Source organism: Galeopterus variegatus, unplaced genomic scaffold (genome assembly GCF_000696425.1).
Source record: "Galeopterus variegatus unplaced genomic scaffold, G_variegatus-3.0.2 Scaffold525, whole genome shotgun sequence".
Lineage (NCBI taxonomy): Eukaryota > Metazoa > Chordata > Mammalia > Dermoptera > Cynocephalidae > Galeopterus > Galeopterus variegatus.
This window is the reverse complement of record NW_007726636.1, coordinates 220,902-238,127: the sequence shown is the minus strand read 5'-3', so window position 1 is coordinate 238,127 and position 17,226 is coordinate 220,902. Positions and strand designations below refer to the sequence as shown.

The 17,226-nt window shown below is 57.6% G+C and overlaps 3 protein-coding genes across 3 annotated transcripts in view; 2 read left to right on the top strand and 1 right to left on the bottom strand.

Moving 5' to 3' along the window:
- CUEDC2 (CUE domain containing 2) overlaps positions 1 to 3,837 on the top strand; it is an 8,201-nt gene extending 4,364 nt beyond the window's left edge. Inside the window, exons 2-9 of the mRNA XM_008569710.1 lie at positions 1,845 to 1,931; positions 2,280 to 2,423; positions 2,515 to 2,576; positions 2,666 to 2,796; positions 2,882 to 3,064; positions 3,197 to 3,258; positions 3,369 to 3,429; positions 3,513 to 3,837. Coding sequence (XP_008567932.1) covers positions 1,858 to 1,931; positions 2,280 to 2,423; positions 2,515 to 2,576; positions 2,666 to 2,796; positions 2,882 to 3,064; positions 3,197 to 3,258; positions 3,369 to 3,429; positions 3,513 to 3,659 — 864 coding nt within the window. The 5' untranslated portion in view covers positions 1,845 to 1,857 and the 3' untranslated portion in view covers positions 3,660 to 3,837. The remainder of the gene's footprint in view (positions 1 to 1,844; positions 1,932 to 2,279; positions 2,424 to 2,514; positions 2,577 to 2,665; positions 2,797 to 2,881; positions 3,065 to 3,196; positions 3,259 to 3,368; positions 3,430 to 3,512) is intronic.
- A 110-nt stretch (positions 3,838 to 3,947) lies between these two features.
- FBXL15 (F-box and leucine-rich repeat protein 15) lies at positions 3,948 to 6,015 on the bottom strand. The gene is made up of 4 exons (XM_008569708.1): positions 5,897 to 6,015; positions 5,579 to 5,732; positions 4,761 to 5,266; positions 3,948 to 4,281 (listed from the first exon to the last, which is right to left on the bottom strand). The coding sequence occupies exons 1-4, from the start codon at positions 5,947 to 5,949 to the stop codon at positions 4,092 to 4,094; spliced, it is 903 nt and encodes a 300-aa protein (XP_008567930.1). The 5' UTR covers positions 5,950 to 6,015; the 3' UTR covers positions 3,948 to 4,091.
- Positions 6,016 to 7,925: 1,910 nt separating this feature from the next.
- PSD (pleckstrin and Sec7 domain containing) overlaps positions 7,926 to 17,226 on the top strand; it is a 15,686-nt gene continuing 6,385 nt past the window's right edge. Inside the window, exons 1-10 of the mRNA XM_008569707.1 lie at positions 7,926 to 8,369; positions 9,602 to 10,338; positions 10,609 to 10,711; positions 11,198 to 11,552; positions 12,292 to 12,732; positions 14,090 to 14,284; positions 14,451 to 14,531; positions 14,736 to 14,848; positions 15,494 to 15,552; positions 15,660 to 15,749. Coding sequence (XP_008567929.1) covers positions 9,685 to 10,338; positions 10,609 to 10,711; positions 11,198 to 11,552; positions 12,292 to 12,732; positions 14,090 to 14,284; positions 14,451 to 14,531; positions 14,736 to 14,848; positions 15,494 to 15,552; positions 15,660 to 15,749 — 2,091 coding nt within the window. The 5' untranslated portion in view covers positions 7,926 to 8,369; positions 9,602 to 9,684. The remainder of the gene's footprint in view (positions 8,370 to 9,601; positions 10,339 to 10,608; positions 10,712 to 11,197; positions 11,553 to 12,291; positions 12,733 to 14,089; positions 14,285 to 14,450; positions 14,532 to 14,735; positions 14,849 to 15,493; positions 15,553 to 15,659; positions 15,750 to 17,226) is intronic.

Below are 17,226 nucleotides of genomic sequence, written 5' to 3'. Positions count from 1 at the left end.
CTCTCGACATTTCTAGTTTGCTTTGTTTTTTTTTTTTTTCCTTTTTGTCTTTTTTTCGTGTCCGGCAACGGATCGCCACCCTCAGTGTCGCGCCCGTACGGGACCGGGACCGGCAACGGGATCGCAACCCTCAGTGTTGCGTCCGCACCTCGCTCAGCCAGTGAGTGGGAACCGGTCTGTATGTGGGATCCGAACCCTCGGCGGGAGTGCCGCCGCACTCCCAAGCGGCGCACTGTAGCAGTGCGCCATCGGGCCGGCCCCTTTTTTTTCTTTTTTTGAAGATCAAAACTAGACAAAATTGACAAGCTCATGTGGTTCAACCTAATTAGACCCAAACGAAACAAGTAACTGGTGACCTTAGCCTGAGAAATTTTGGTAGAGACATTGGAGCAGAAGCCAGACTGGGGTGGGGAGAAGAGGATATAATAAGGGAATAGACTCAACAGAACTTGGAGATTGACTGGGTGCAGCAGGTAGGGGTGAGAGAGGGCAAGATCAAGGGTAATCCCCAAATTTTAGGTTTGGCGCTGAGTGAGTGGTGTCAGCTGATGAAAGAGGAGGAAGTGTGTATTTGGTAGGGTGGATGCACACAGATCAGGAGGATATCATGAGTTTGGGGTGGATGTAAATTGAGGTGCATTTGAGCTTTCCAAGTGGGATGATGAGCTGACATTTGGACCTATCTGTCTGGAGCTATTTATTGCCACCAACATGTGCCTGACTCTCAAATACAGACTTTTGGGAATCAAAAGCATGCAGATGGGAATTAATAAGTCAACAAGTATTTATTTGAACACCTACTAAGTGCAGCCATTTTTCTAGGTGCTAGGGCTACACCAATGAATAAGAGAAAGTGTCCCCCACCCCCTGCTCCTGGAAACTTATGCAGGAGGACAGATGATAGGCAAATAAACACGAAATAACTTTTTTTTTTTTTCCAAAATAACTTTAAACTGTAGGAAGTGCTATGTAGCAGGACAAAGGATTAGGGAGTAGGGAATACCTATTTTGGGTAGGTTAGTCAGGGAAAGGCTCTCTGAGGATGTAACATTCAAGCAGAGCCCCAGAAGAAGTGAGGGGATGAACCATGTGGATGCGTGGAGTGTACAGGTGGGAGGAAGCTCAGCAAGTTTGAGGAAGGGCAAGGAGGCTGGTGGGGCAGGAGTGGAGTGAGAGAGGAGGGGGTGGTGAGGAGGGAGAGGTGGGCAAGGGTCAGGTCTTGTGGGGCTCTGTAGGCCTTGGGAAGGAGGATGGAAAGTCCTCTAGATAGTCCCCAGATGCTGGAATGGCAGGGATTGGGAAGGAGGAGAGAATCATGAAAGACTTCCCCTTCTGTCTGGGCCCCAGAGTCAGAAAAGCCCCTTTGTGCAGAGGGTGGGTGGCCTGTTCTAGGTGGGGGAAGGGCTGTGCTTGGTCCTGCGGTCTGCTTCTTGGGGGGCTGGACAATGGGGCCCCTTGTGGTTGGACTTGGGGGCCAAGTGGCCTCCTCAATGATGGGATTCCTCAGCCAGGAGGCATGTGACCCTAAGACCTCAGCTTCTTGCCAGAGGATCTGGGCCTGCTGCTGGGGAATAGGATGGGGGGAAGGGGAGAGGTAGGGAGGAGGGGTTGGAAACCTCCCTCCAGAGGACTTCTCCAAGACAGTGCCCTGCCCTGTCTCAGGCTGGAGGAGGTGAGAGATGGGTGGGAGAGAGGGCTGTGGCTCTGCTTGGGGGAGCAGGGAGGGCAACATCAATAGATGGTTCCACAGTAGGCTGGGAGGGAGGAGCTACTGCTCCCAGGCCCAGTGGTTGGGGGTGGGCAGAAGAGGGCCTGGCAATCCTGTTTGTCTTACGTCCCTTCAGAAGAGGAGAGAGCATGGAGCTGGAGAGAATTGTCAGTGCAGCCCTCCTTGCCTTTGTCCAGACGCACCTCCCGGAGGCCGATCTCAGGTAGAGACAGCTCCCCCAGAAGGATCATGCTAGGGCCAGGGTTGGAGCAGCCCAGCAGTACTCAGGGTCTTTCTGGAGAGACTGGAATGGAAAGCACTCACTCCTATTCCTGAGGTGGGGGAGGGCTGATTATAATTGGCTGAGATGCCCTTACCTCTCTGTCACTGTCATCTTGGTTGGACAGATGGGATACCAAAGCTTTGAGAGAGGATGGGATACTCTCTGGCCTTAAGGATTGAGGTCTGACTCATGGACCCCATGAAGCTGAGGGCTGGAGTCTTGGGCTAGGTGGAGGTGCTGGAGGTGTCCAGTGTCCTACCCAGGGCTTGTCTTGTCCTCTTCCTGCAGTGGTTTGGATGAGGTCATCTTCTCCTATGTGCTCGGGGTATTGGAGGACCTGGGCCCCTCAGGCCCATCAGAGGAGAACTTCGATATGGAGGCCTTCGCTGAAATGATGGAGGCCTATGTACCTGGCTTCGCCCACATCCCCAGGTGGGGCCTGGCTGGGGCCAAGAGGAGTTGGGGGGCTGTCTGATTGTGGGGGTTAGGCAGAGTTGTCTTCTCACTACCCTCGTCTTTTCAGGGGCACAATAGGGGACATGATGCAGAAGCTCTCAGGGCAGCTGAGTGATGCCCGGAACAAGGGTGAGTCTGGGGCTCTGGATACTTGGGTGATTCATAACCCCACCCATCCAAAGCCTTGGCAAACCTGATGCTCTCTCTGCCTCTTTAAGAGAATCTGCAACCGCAGAGCTCTGGTGTCCAAGGTCAGGTGCCCATCTCCCCAGAGCCCATGCAATGGCCTGAAAAGCTCAAAGAAGAGACCAGGTCTTCTACTGCTGATGCTGGGGACACCAAAGATGAGGTACTGGTAGAGGGGGGTACCAGTGAGGGACCTAGAGGGTGGGAAAGGAGGAAGTACTGCTTGTTGTCAACATTTGTGCTCACAGGCAGCTGGCGCTGAGGAGGAGCTGCTGCCAGGGGTAGATGTACTCCTGGAGGTGTTCCCTACCTGTTCAATGGAGCAGGCCCAGTGGGTGCTGGCCAAAGCTCGGGGGGACTTAGAAGAAGCTGTGCAGATGCTGGTAGAGGGGAAGGAAGAGGGGCCTCCAGCCTGGGATGGCCCCAATCAGGTATCTTCTCCCAGGCCCCTCTCCCCCACGTAGCCTCAGCTACATTCCTCCTTGGTGTTAAGCCCCTATCCCTACCTATCTGTTTCCCTTGCTGGTGCCTTTGGGCCTTGACCAAGCCTCCCTTCTCTGTAGGATCTGCCCAGGCGTCTCAGAGGCCCCCAAAAGGATGACCTGAAGTCCTTCATCCTGCAGAAGTGAGTCTGGGCTGGTTTGGGCTGGGCTGGGCTGGTCTGGTCTGGGCTGGGCCAGGCCCTGGAGGATCTTCCCAGGGTGGCAGGAGCCTCATCCAGCCGGTTTTTGGCAGGTACATGATGGTGGATAGTGCAGAGGATGAGAAGATTCACCGGCCCATGGCTCCGAAAGAGGTGAGAGTGTTGGGGCTCCTGGGTTGTAGAGTGGATGGGACTGGCTCCTGGCTTCTGTCATTCACTGCTTGATTGCCTGACAGGCTCCCAAGAAGCTGATCCGATACATTGACAACCAAGTAGTGAGCACCAAAGGGGAGCGATTCAAAGATATGCGGAACCCTGAGGCAGAGGAGATGAAGGCCACATACATCAACCTCAAACCTGCCAGAAAGTACCGCTTCCATTGAGGCACTTGCTGGATGCTGCCTGAGCCTTCTAGGCTCAGATCCCAGAGGGATGCAGGAGCCCTACACCCCCACACGGGGGCCGCTCTAACTCCTGTCCCTCATCTCTACATCCTTGCTCCATAGTGTTCACCTACTCTCGGAGCTGTCTCCGTGGGCACAGTAAAGGTGGCCCAAGGAAGGTGTGAGTGCATTCTGGTCATTTCTGCCTCAGGACTAGGATACTATGCCTGTCTGATCTTCCCTCCCCAACCTCACATTCCTGTCTCCATCAGGGCAGCACCAGGCAAGAGGGGGTAAAAAGCTCTTTATTTGAAGCTCCAGGGTGGGGCAGGGCACTGGCTTCTCACCAGAGGTTCCCACAGTTCAGTTTCCCTACAGCTCAATGTCAGGCCCCAGCCACACAGTCCAGCTGTGCTCCAACCGGTAGGCAGGTCAGACCTGCAGGTTGAGAAAAGGTGCGAAGCCCGCCATATCCTGCAGCAGCACCAGGGCTTGGTGCAGTGGCGGCTCCACATCGATGTCCACTCCGCGCTTCCGCAAGCGACTCAGGCTAGGCTCGGCCACATGGTGGCAGTGCCGCACCCGCAGCGAGCGCAACGCCGGGCAATACTCGGCCAGTGTCCTGAGGGAGGAGCAAGGTGAGGCTAGGTGCACGAGGCCACTACACCCACAGTGGGTAGAGGGGAAGGGGCCTTGGGCCCACTCCACTTAGGACTGGCTCCAGTAAAGTCCTGGAAGGGGGCCTGGATTGGGGTCATATACTCCATGCCTCCGGTGAGCTGCAGACTTCCTGTCTCTTAAAGGGGAAACCTGTTCCTCAGCTCCGCCCAGGATTGCAAGATTTCCCCCTTGCTGAAGAAAAGCCAGAAATGACTTTCTGTGTGAAATCTCCCAACGTGTAAATACTGGTTCAAAAAAAGTTTTTAAACTGTGGGCTCTTATATAGGCGATCCTAGAAGCCTTTCTTGTTCAGGTGGGGGTGCTGTGGTTAGGAGGATCCAGAACCCCCAGTTCGGTCTTTTGACAACTACAATCCGCCCCTACCTTCAGAGGCTGAGTAGTAGCCCTCCTCCCACTCCACCACCCCCCGGGCCCAGGCACCTGATGCCATCGCTTCCAACGCGGAGGCAGCCGGTGAGGTCGAGGTGCTGGAGTTCCGGGCAGTTGCGAGCCAACTCCTGGACCGCGGCATCCCCCACGTTGGCGTTGACAGCCAGTGAGAGGCTGCGGAGGCCGGCTCCGCGCCTCTGCGCTAGGTACACGATGGCCTCGTCCTTCAGCTGGCGGCAGGCGGTGAGATCCAGCTCCTCCAGTGCCGGGCAGCGGTCGGCGAGGCCACGCAGCGCTAGCCCGTCCACCCAGTCACAGTGCGCGAGCGACAGGCGCTGCAGGCGGGGGCAGCCCTCGGCCAGCGCTCCTAGCGCGCGGCGACTCAGCTGCCCACAGCCAGCCAGAGCCACATTCCGCAGCTGCGGATTCCGCGCCAGCACAGGCACCAGGTCCTCGTCCGACAGCCATTCGTGACATGGCGCCAGGGCCAGCTCCTGCAGCCCCTCGGCGTCACGCAGCAGCCGAGCCAATGCGGCCCGCGGGATCTGCGGACCCACCTGCGGGCGGGGAGGCACCCCGACTCTCAGCCTGTCCCCGGGGCGGGACGGGCACTGCCTTTCCGCCCCCGAATAGTTTTCTCGGCAGCCGTCTACCCTTGAGGCTTGCCATCTGCCTTCCCAGGAAAGACCCCACGCTCCCTCTGAATTGCTACCCGGTACTCGTTGTTTGGGATACTCCCCGCTGAGTGTATCGCTTCCCGGGCAGCTCTGGCGGCCCAAAGGGGTCAGGAAGGGCATACATTTGGGGTTAGGGCTAGGCTGGGAGGGAGGCGGTGTCCAGAGGGGGAGGGGCTCTGGCACCTGGCTCACCTGAGCGGCGTCGAAGCGGCGCAGCCGGGCCAGGTGCAGCTGTACTAGGGCCCCGAAGGCCCGGCTAACGCGCTGCAGCCGGAGCAGCTGGCACAACGGGACCCGGTTCAGGACATGTGGGAGCAGCACGTCTTCCCAGGGCAGGTCCAGAAGCCTGCGGGTAAAGGGGAGTTGGCGTCCCCGGGCCGCTGTCACTTGAGAGTCCGCCTCCGTTATGCTCCTGCGTCCCGGCTCCCAAGAGTGGCCTCAAAACCTGGCCCCAGCTCAGCTCCCCTACCCACCGTCCTTCCTTCCCTCGGCCCCTCCGGTGCTCGGTACCTGATGGCTCTGGGTTCTTGCTCCCCTCCGGACGGCTCCATCTGTAGCTCCATCGGCTGCTTGGTGCGCGTGCGCAGTAAGGTCGTCTCGCTTTGGCCTTGGAACTGCCGCGACGAACCCGCCTCTTTGGGTTGTAGAGACAGTCCTATTCAATCGAGTGCCGTCTCACTGAGGATCCTACCTGCGAGCTTTCCGGATGGACTCCGAAACTGACGCGCAGACCAGTGGTATAACATCAGACGTCGCCTTCTCGAATACTGGGCTTGAGGCCCGAGGCTGGAGAATGTGGCGGGCATCAGAGACTGGTCTGTCTTCGTCTTGGGCCAGTAGCCGCCTCTGGGTGAAGTGCTGATGGGAGGAGCAGAAGGGGCGGAGCCAGGACTCCTAGGTTACCGGCTTCTCTGCCCTCTGGTTGCGTTTGGAGACTGAAAAATGGGGAGAAACTATCTAGGCTTTTACTGTCTAGCACTCAGTAGGTGCTCAATAAGCAACTGTTGAAAGAACGAATGCCGTACCGGCCAGCCGCCAAAAAGGAAACAATGAATGAATGGGGGCGAAGCTAGAATTTTCGTCCTTCACCAAGCAAACTTTCTCAAACTTCCCATTCCTAGTTACCAGCCCCTTACTCCGGGATAGTGTGGGCCGAGTTTACACCTGGGAAGAGAGACATAGGAAGCGCTAAGGACTGTAATTCCAGTCGGGTCCTTTTCCTTTCCTCCAGAGGTCCAGAGTCCTGAGAAGAATGAGTCCTCAGCTTAGCTCGACAGGGATACTGTCTCTCGGCTGCCCTTGGGTTCAGCTGTAGGGTCTGGGGCTGGGCCCGCCCTGGGGCATTGACACCCCACAGGTGTGGACTCAGCCTCTGGGCTGCCCTTTCACCTCGTCCCCAGTCCTAGTCTCAGGTTCCGCTCCGGAGAACCCCTGGAGTATTAGTGCTTTACCCCATCATCCACGCGGTGGGTGTGGGGGAACGTGAAGGACGCGAAGGCCACTGCCATCGCTGAGGGTTGCGTGCTTCTTCGGTGCAACCACTTCAGCTGCCTCTTCATAACAAAAACTTCTTCCCATCCGTTATGTCATCAGGGCTTCGGGCACCTCTGCAAGGTGGGCAGGTCTGTACTATCACTCCATTTTAAAGATGGGAAAACCGAGGCCCTGGAGAGGAAGCACCTTGTCCAGGATCAAGCGAGAGAGGGAAAACCCAGACGTCTGGTTTTCCCAGAATCTCTTCCACACTCCCCTACCCCCTCAGTGCAGCGGGAAGAGAGAAGTTAGCAGCGGGGAAGGACCAAATGAGGGTCAAGTTGGATAAGGGGCTTCTTTCCTCTGCTTCCTCAGCCTGCTTGGGGAGGGGGTAGGTGGGAGGACTGACCTCTGCAAAGATAGAGCCACGTGGGCGCGCACCACCTCCGGTCGCGCGCCTCTTCTCCCTCCCCCCTTTGTTCGCGCCTGTGCGCCTGCGCAGTGCGACAAATCTGGCGCTGTCCCCTTCAGCACCATTCGGAGCCCGCGTCGCCCCTCCCCTCGGTGAGCTCCGCGCGCCCCCGCCTCGCACGTCCTCGCGCCCTCTGACTGCCCGTACAGACCCCTTCTTCTTTCTGAGGTCACCACCGGCCGGCCCTGGCCTTTCCAAGAAGAGTAGTTGCCATAGTAACTCGAGTGGCGCTTTCTTAAAATAGCCGTGCCCACTTCTACCCTGAGAGCACAAGGTTTGCCTGTCCCCCACTTCCTCCAGTCCCAGGGTCATCCCGTCTAACCTCTTTACCCCTGAATGTGCAGGACACCTAACCCAGGCAGCACGGAAATTCTTCCTAAAGTCTGACAATATCTCCTGCTGCACCCTGGATGGGTGGTCAGGGCTGGGTCTCCTGGGTCCGAAACTTAGAACCTAGGAGAGTTGAAGACGGTATTCCCTAGATTTGCCTTCCATAGTTGGCGGTCTCCTGGATTTAGAGGGGCGGGTCCGGTCTACACTCATACCGTGTGCTTGCAGCGGCCGCGTGCTCGTGGAGGCGGGAGCGCGTGTGGCATGTAACAGGTCATGTGGCAGCCTCCTGAGGACATGCGTGGGGTCTGGAGCGGGACATGCGTGTGCAGCTGAGCCCTACGTGTGGCTCAGGGGATGGGGGGCGAGAGGGACATGGACACAAGTGGTGTGAGGCACGTGAGGGTCTGAGGAACAGAACCGAGGGTTCCATAGGCCCTCCCCCTCGCCTGGGGCGGGCCTTAGGTTGGCGGGAGAGCCCAGCGGGGACCTAGCAAAGAGTGAGGCTGCCAGCCTCTGGGGCTCAGGGCCCTGGGAGAGGGCGGGGGGTGGGGGGGATTAGCGCTGCCTGAGCGGCGCGTAGGGGGTAGGAGGAGGGACTGAAAGACGGGCGGGCCTGAAGCAAGCGGGAGCCGCGCTACCTTCACAGCTGAGCTGGGCCAAGCCTCTCCTCTGCCTCTCCTCGGTCCCAGCTCCGGGCGAGCAGCGGTGAGTACTGAGGTGGTCCTGAGTGGGGGCTGCAGGGGATGCGCTGGGACCAGGTTGAGCTTCAGGAACCTGCCTGGCAGTGTTGCTGCTCCTGACCTCTGCCCCTACCCTGCATTGCCACCAGAGGCCTCATTACCCCGTTATGATCCCTCCCAGGCTGAACAAGATCTGTCATACCCCTCGGAGGTGGGGGAAGAGAGGGATGTGGTGCAGTCTCCCCTCCACCCGACCCCAAGCCTCAGTGACCGGTGGGGGGAGGGGAGGGTATGTGTCCCTGCTTGAGTGTGTGTGTAAATGTACATCTGTATTTGTATGTGATTGTAACCAGTAGGTCTCTGTGAGTGTTCGATACATCTATATCTCTGTGTGCCTTGGAGAATGAGAGCCCGTGTGTATATATGGGTACCCCTTTGTGTGTTCCTGCTTGGTGATGGTGTGTGTGTAAAACAAACATGTGCCTTTCCAGTACACACATATTTGTTATGACTGTGAGTGCATGAGGGTGTGTCTCTGAGCTGTGTGTGTGCATGTGTGTGTGTCTGTGTGTGCTGGAAGATGTTGCCTATGAATACGTTTAACTGTGTGCTGACATATTTGTCCGTGTGTGTGTGTGTGTGTGTGTGTGTGTGTGTGCCCGTCTGTACCTGTATGGAGAACAAGAATATCCCTTTCCCATTCGGCATGTATGTACTGGGGACAGGGCCTCTGTTCAGGCCCCTCTCCTCACTCCCACCCTGTGCCTCCCAGCCTTCATCGTCCCTACATAACCCCCATTCTTCTTCCCTCTCCTTCCAGGAGTCTTGGGTTCCCTTCTGTGAGAGAGGAATGTCCTAAGGGGGACTATGTAGGACCCAGGGCTGCATGAGGGTGATGGCTGGCTGACACTGTTGATCCAGAGGGTGGGCTACCAGCCTCCCCAACACCAGAAGTAGCCCCAAAGTGCCACAGGGACTCAGCTCATTTAAGTTCTGAAATAGCTTCCTCTCTCCTCCCAGAATGATACTCAGGGCCCCCAGGCAGAAGGAGAGGAGCCAGGGGCCCACTGGGTGGACAATTCTTTTCTTCTCAGGTGTCCATGGGAGTAACCCCCAGGGATGGGATCAACCCATATTCCAGGGTGGGCTAGGTCCCTGGCACTCAGAGGCCCCAGCCAGCTTTCCCCTCCCATCTCTGCTGTCCTGCCCATCTAACTCCCTGGCAGCTCACCGCCTGCTCTCCTTTGTCTCTTGCAGGCCTGTCTGAAGAGCATGCAGCCCCCTCACTCCCCGCCTGACCTTGCCATCCCTGCCCCCCCAGCCTGACCCCCGGCCCCAGCATGGCCCAGGGTGCCATGCGCTTCTGCTCGGAAGGTGACTGTGCCATCTCCCCACCACGATGCCCGCGCCGCTGGCTCCCCGAAGGCCCAGTGCCCCAGAGCCCCCCAGCCAGCATGTACGGCAGCACAGGCTCCCTGCTCTGGCGAGTGGCAGGTCCAGGTTCCCGAGGCCGGGAACTGGGACGTGTGACAGCACCCTGTACACCTCTACGTGGTCCCCCCTCACCCCGTGTAGCTCCCTCACCCTGGGCACCCTCTTCACCCACCGGGCAGCCCCCACCAGGGGCCCGGAGCTCCGTGGTCATCTTCCGTTTTGTGGAGAAGGCCAGTGTGAGGCCACTGAATGGGCTACCTGCTCCTGGAGGCTTGAGTAGAAGCTGGGATCTGGGTGGTGTTTCTCCTCCCAGGCCCACTCCAGCCCTTGGGCCTGGTTCCAACCGGAAGTTGCGGCTGGAGGCATCCACATCAGACCCACTCCCAGCCGGAGGAGGCTCAGCCCTTCCTGGCAGCCAGGACCCTTTACATGGGCCACCAGTCCCACCCCAGGTTGGGGCAGATGGCCTTTACTCCTCTCTCCCCAATGGGCTTGGGGGGGCCTCTGAACACCTGTCCACGCTATTCCGAGGATCTGCTGTCCCTGGATTCCTGAACCAGGTATGCAATCTCCCTTGGGCTCCCTAGGGCTCTAGTGCCCCAGTGAAGGGGCAAGGCTGGGTCCCATATTGGACTTGGGCCTGTGTACTACTCACTCTGAATCCTTTAATCTGTCTCTTTCTTGCCTTCTGTTTTTGTCCCTGTTTCTCTGCATCTCTTTCTCTGACCCCATGTATTTTTATTTCTATGTTTCTGTCCCATATTCTTGTGTCCCTGTATGACTGGCTTTACCTCTGGGTGTCTGTGTCTATCTCTCCCTCCTTGACTCAGGGGGACACCTGGTCCTCCCCCCGGGAAGTCTCCTCTCATGCCCAGAGAATTGCTCGAGCCAAATGGGAATTCTTCTATGGCTCCCTGGACCCCCCCAGCTCAGGTAAGGCCTGGGACTGAGGCATGAGCAACAGGGCAGGGCCTTCCCCACAGCAGCTGAGGGTTGGTAGGGAGCCTTCCTTCAGACCTCCCCCAGCCCTTTTCTGGGCTCCTTGGTCAGCTAGTGCCTCTCCAGGCCTCACTCTTTCTATCTGTGTTATGATGGGGGACCAGAGGATAGGGGCTGGGCTGGGCACGTGGAGGGAGCTGGGTAGTGGAGGGAGGAGATGGCAGGATATCAAGGATCACTCCTTGGAGTAGAAAAGAGGCTGGACTCCCTTAGGCTTTTCAAAGTAATTTGACAAGAACTTGGTTTGAAACAAGTTCCACTAGTACCAGGAACAAGCTAAATTTGTAGCAGGAGGAATGGTGGCTAGACAGTAATAGAACTTCCTGCCAATATGAGGCAGTGGGAGAGGGCTCTCAGAACAGGATCAGGACAGGGGGCTAATGGATAATCTTCTGACCTGGATGCATATGCATACTACAGGTGCTAAGCCCCCAGAGCAGGCCCCCCCATCTCCACCTGGGGTGGGCTCAGGGCAGGACTCTGGGGTGGCTGTGGGGCAAGCAGCGAAGTACTCCGAGACAAACCTGGACACGGTGCCCCTGAGGTGCTACCGCGAGACTGACATCGATGAGGTGCTGGCTGAGCAGGAGGATGCTGACTCGGCCATCGAGAGTCAGCCCAGTTCAGAGGGCCCTCCTGGTACTGGCCGCCCACCTGCCCCACATCCTGGCCCATGCCCTGGCCCTCGTCCCAGCCTGGGCAGTGGCGATGAGGATGAGGCAGGCGGGGAAGAGGATGTGGACGACGAGGTGTTTGAGGCCTCAGAGGGGGCCCGGTGAGTTGGAGAATGGGAAAGGAAAGTGGCTTGCTCCTCCCCTCTGCCCAGAAGCAGAGCTGGGGTCAAATGGACTGGGATAGAGACATGAGTGGGGCTGGGAGGGTCAGGACCAAGCTGGTGGTGCTGACAGGGCAGTGTGGGGAGCAGGAGATTCTAGACAGAGGTCTGAGGCCTGGAAGAACACTGGGGATGTGGGGGGCCTCGGCAAGAACCCAGGAAGGTCGAGGGCAGCCAGGACAGAGTAGGCAAGGGGTTCTAACAAAACTGGAATGGGACAAGGTCAGAGGCCAGAATCAAGCCTGGGGATATGGGAGCATCAGTCTGGATCCTGGGTCCTGGTGGGAGAGTGGGGAGTGTGGGGGCTTTCCTTTCCGTCTCACACCCCATTGCAGCTTGGAGCCTCATCTTCTCCTAAGATGTTGCCAGAAATAGAAATGGGATGGCAGGAGGGAAGCGGATCAGAGAAAAGGAGGAGAAAGGGAGATTAGCAGGGAGCAAGCAAGCAAGCGAGTGAGCGAGGGAGGGAGCAGACTGGGTGCTGGGGACGAGTGGGGCCCCAGATGCACTAAATAGCTTAGACCCTCTACCCAGGTGGCTTTTTTTTTTTTAGGGGGTTGGGAGCCTGTGAAAAGGGAATGATAATCCCCTTAACAGAGTCGATGTGAGAGTTCAATGAAATCATGCCCAAGTACCTGTGCTCTGAGCCCCTGACCAGAGATTCTCCCTGCCCCTGCAGGCCAGGGAGCCGGATGCTTCACTCCGGGCCTCTCAAGTCACCTGTGCCCTTTCTACCTGGGACCAGCCCCTCAGCCGATGGGCCTGACTCTTTCAGTTGTGTGTTTGAAGCCATCCTGGAGTCACACCGGGCCAAGGGCACCTCCTACACCAGCCTTGCCTCACTGGAGGCCCTGGCCTCACCTGGCCCAACCCAGAGTCCCTTCTTTACCTTTGAGTTGCCTCCCCAACCACCTGCCCCCCGGCCTGACCCAACTGCTCCTGCCTCATCTGCCCCTCTTGAACCGGATTCTGGTACCAGCTCTGCTGCTTGTGGTCCTTGGACACAGAAAGGGGAGGAGGAGGAGGCAGAAGCTGGAGCCAAGCTGGCCCTAGGGAGGGAGCCCCCTAGTCCCTGCCACTCAGAGGACAGCCTTGGGCTGGGGACAGCACCACTTGGCAGGTGAGTGATTCTTTTGATCCCTAAGACCTGAGGTCCCCAGGGCCTCAGGAACAGCTGATTTAAGGGACAGATCCTGAGTATAAGGATGTAGTTGATATTCCTGATCCCTGATTAGGTGTGGTTAGGGGATACAGATGCCTGTTTTTTCATTTAGAGGATTACTTCCATTGGCTGTGAGCCCCTCATAGCACCCTCCTTGGTCCTAAATCCAGTAACTTGGGAAATCAAGATTCAGGATTGAAGGATCTCCAGAGAACATCCTTCTTTCTCTCCTGGAGGGCCCTCTCATCCCCAGGCAGAGTCTTCATTCAACTTTACCCCACCCAGCCAGGAGACTTCTCCAAAGATGAGGTCACCAGCCTCTCCCTTTGCCACCCTCTCATGTTGCCCCCTGCCAAATTGGGCATCTCTCACCCTGCTCCAGGAAGTCCTTTCACAGTCTAACCTTTCTGCTCTCCTCTCTGCCAGCTACCCTCTCAGTCATGGAAGCCATGGCAACAGGAGGGGGTGGCCAGGGAGACAGCGTTGCCTAGCAACCAGGAGTTCCCCGTCTCTGTCTCTGGGGTGACAGGTGGCTTTTCGAGTAGAGCAGCTGGGGTGGGAAGGGAAGGGGAGGAGGACAAAGGGGGTGAGGGGGTGCACACTGACCCCAATCCCCTAAACTCCCGAGTCTGCTTCTTTGTGGGTAGAAGGGAAGCACCAAAAAGAGACTTCTCTTCCTAAAAGATGGGAGAAGGAAAGACTTGGGAGCAGGAGGATGTCCCTGCTGCCCTCAAATCTTTGCCTGACCCTCCACTGTTTCTCTCTGGTAACCTATCTATCCCATCTTTGTCCATATTCTTAGGGACAGAGGACTGTGTTTTTTTTTTTTTTTTTAAAAGATGACCGGTAAGGGGATCTTAACCCTTGACTTGGTGTTGTCAGCACCACGCTCACCCAGTGAGCAACCGGCCATCCCTATATAGGATCCGAACCCGGGGCCTTGGTGTTATCACTCTCCTGAGTGAGCCACGGGCCGGTCTGTGGACTGTGTTCTGAATAGGGCCAGTGTGAGGATGGGGAATCTATATCTAATAGCAAACTTAGGCCCCTGGGAGCTTTGGGGAAGTGGCCAGAACTCCCACAGCAGCAAGATGGATGTGGGTTAGATTTGAGGAAGGACTTTCCACAGAAAGGTGGTAATGATGGAATAGGCTGATGGAGAGAACCTGTATAATCTCCTTCTCTGGAGAAAGAAAAATGCCTTCTCCATGTTCCCCTCTCCCCTTCTCTGTCTTCTTGGTCTGGAGACACAGGGAGGGTCTGGGTGGCCCCCAGGAGCCCTCACCACCCCTGAGCTGATGTTCTACCCTGGCAGTGAACCACCTCTGAGCCAACTGGTGTCTGACTCAGACTCAGAGCTGGACAGCACAGAGCAGCTGGCCCTGGGAAGCACAGACACCTTGTCCAATGGGCAGAAAGCAGATCTGGAAGCTGCGCAGCGCCTAGCCAAGAGGCTGTACCGACTAGATGGCTTCAGGAAGGCCGATGTGGCCCGGCACCTGGGCAAGAAGTAAAGCCTCTGGGCTGGGACTGAGGATGGGGGTGGAGGGAATGCAATTCTGGGGCAGCACCTCCACATCCTCTCCATCTAATGCCCCCAGGTCTCTAGGTAACCCCCACCTGACCCCTCGACACTTCCCCTTGAGACCCTACCTGTCTCTCTGTCCTGCCCACAGCAATGACTTCAGCAAACTGGTGGCTGGCGAATACCTCAAGTTCTTTGTCTTCACCGGCATGACCCTGGACCAAGCTCTCAGGTGGGTCGTGAGCCCTTTGAGGACAGCCCCACTCTCCAGGCTTAGTGTGCAGGGCCCCAGCTATTCTGCTCTGAGCCCCTGTGCCTCCCCTAAGCTGCCCTGGCATCACCCTTCCCATGCTGGCTGGGCATGGCCAAGGGCTAGGGCTGCCTGATAAGGGGAACTTGGGTGGGGGTGACATCCTCACTCTTCCCCCTTCCCCAGGGTGTTTCTAAAGGAGCTGGCCTTAATGGGTGAGACCCAGGAACGAGAGCGTGTGCTGGCGCACTTCTCCCAGCGATATTTCCAGTGCAATCCTGAAGCCCTGTCCTCAGAGGGTGAGGAGGCTGGGAGCAGGGTTGTTCCAGCTGGCCACTGAGGCAGATGGGTTGGGCACTGCGTGTGTATATAGGAGCATGAGTGTGTGTGCAGGAGGGAATGAATGCACATGCTTGTAGGCATGTGAACATGCAGGTGCACAGACAGTGCTGGCATGGCTGCATGTATAGAGAACTATACATGTGGGCAGGCGTATTGCTAGCTAGGTTCAAGAGTGTGTTGTGAAGAAGCAGTGGCAGGTGTGGGTGCACGCAGTTGTGCGCATGCATGTGCAGGACAGTGCTTGGCTTGTGTGGGGATTCTGTGTGGCTGCACTGGTCTGCCTAACTGTGTGGGGTCGACTTGCTTGTATTTAGTGCACAGAGGCACGTAAGTGTTGGGGGCAGGCAGTGGGCAATCCCCAGCACCTTAGGGAGCTAGGGAGGGGGAACCTGAGAAGAGGAAGAGTTCCTTGCTGAGAGATGTGCTGGAAGAGGAGTTTTGCTGGGGAGAGTTCACTAATGGGGTTCAGGACTTAGGAACGTGTGATTGTGGGCCAAAGGGGGTCTCAAAAGGGGATGGGGGATGAACTGGGAGATTAGGGAAGACGGCTGTGGCAAGAGCTCCAGGGTAAAGACCGAGGCTGAATGTCAACTCTCCCATAGACGGCGCCCACACGCTGACCTGCGCCCTCATGCTACTCAACACCGATCTCCATGGCCACGTGAGTGGGGGGCGGGCGGAGACAGAGAACATAACCCTGTCCAGAGACTTCAAGGTTTAGGAGGCCGAGGGCCCCCCAAGCTCACAGACCTCCGTTCCCTGCCTTAGAACATCGGGAAGCGCATGACCTGCGGGGATTTCATCGGGAACCTGGAGGGTCTCAACGATGGCGGTGACTTCCCCAGGGAGCTGCTCAAGGTGGGAGGCGGGGCAGGGTAGAAGTTGGTGGAGGTGAAGCATGCAGGACCGGAGGGAGGGAGGGACGGGGCTTGCAGGTCCCCGGCGCCTGGCTCTAGTGACTCAGCCTGGGGACCGCCCCCTCCCGCAGCCCCCACACGCAGTCTCTCCCGGAACATGCGCACACGCGTGCCTTCGCGGCTGCGCGCGCTGCAGGGGAGGGGAACCGGCTCTGGAAAACACGTGAGCTGGCTGCTCTGGACCCAGCATTTGCCTTCACCAGTTCCCCTCCTCCAGTGTGCACTGCGGGTGGAAGGGGATCCCTGCATGGGGCGGGAGGTACACAGGCACACCGCTCCCGACCCCAGTGTACGCAGCCACAAAGATCATCCTGGTACCGCTGCGCTGGAGGGACCCGGAGGTAGAGAGGGACAAAAGCTTTCCCATGGTCTTGCAGCCAGTGAGCGCAAAGCTGAGACAAGATACTGTGCTTCTGGCACCCTTGCGGGAAGGCCTTGCGCCAGCGCTTGAAGGGTCAGATACACAGGGACTGGTGTGAGTGGGAAGAGAAGGGGCGTCCCTGTGCGGGGGCGGGGGGGCTCACTCCTCTCCTGCACTCACTTGAAGAAACTCCCAGGGTTGGATAAAGGGGTCTCTGGGCCACTATGTACATGTGACTGCACAGGACTGTCCTAGGGCATGTCTATGAGCTTGGGCTGTATTGGGTTTCTGAGTTTGGGGATGTATCTTAGTGGGGGTGTCCAGTGTGAGTTGAGGTGTCTGTGAGTTGGGGTGTATGCTGGGGTTGAATTGTATATGTATGACTTGAGGTGTGTCTGTGCTTAAGGGTTTATGATTTAGAGTGTGTGTCTGAGTTGGGGTGTAGGCTGGGTGTTTATGTGTGTTGGGGTGTATATTTTCGAATTGGCTGTGTCTGGTTTATGACATTTGCCTGTGAATAGGGGCTGTATATTTATGAGTTAAAGATTGTAAATTTTGAAGTGTACATCTGACTTTGTAGTGTCTGAGTTGGGGTTGATGTGAATTAGTGTGTCTGGTTAGTTGGGGTGTATGTCTAAACTGGGGTGTGTGTACGTGAGGATATATACATGTGCGTTTGGGAGTATTTGCGGGTGAGTTGGCTGAGGCCAGGGCTATTCCATGGTGGCCCCTCCTGGCTCAGTGAAAAAGGGCCACGCAGAGGCGGTCCAACCTCTCCCCTTACACCTCCCCCAACTCTGCCGAGCCAGAAAAGAGTTCCAGGTCCTAGGGGGTCAGCCCACCTTCCCCGCCCCAGGCCGAGGCATTCCCGGCGATCCCTGCCAAGAGCCCCAGGGCAGCGCCCCCACTGGCCTCCTAAGCCACCCTCCGGTGGCGGCGCGCGGAGGGCCCCCCGGCGGCCTGGCGCTTCCATTTTGCGCCGTCCCCGCCCCCAGCCCTCCCCTCCCCTCCTAGTCGGCGCCCCCCTCCCTCTCGCGGAGCTGCGGAGCAGACAGCG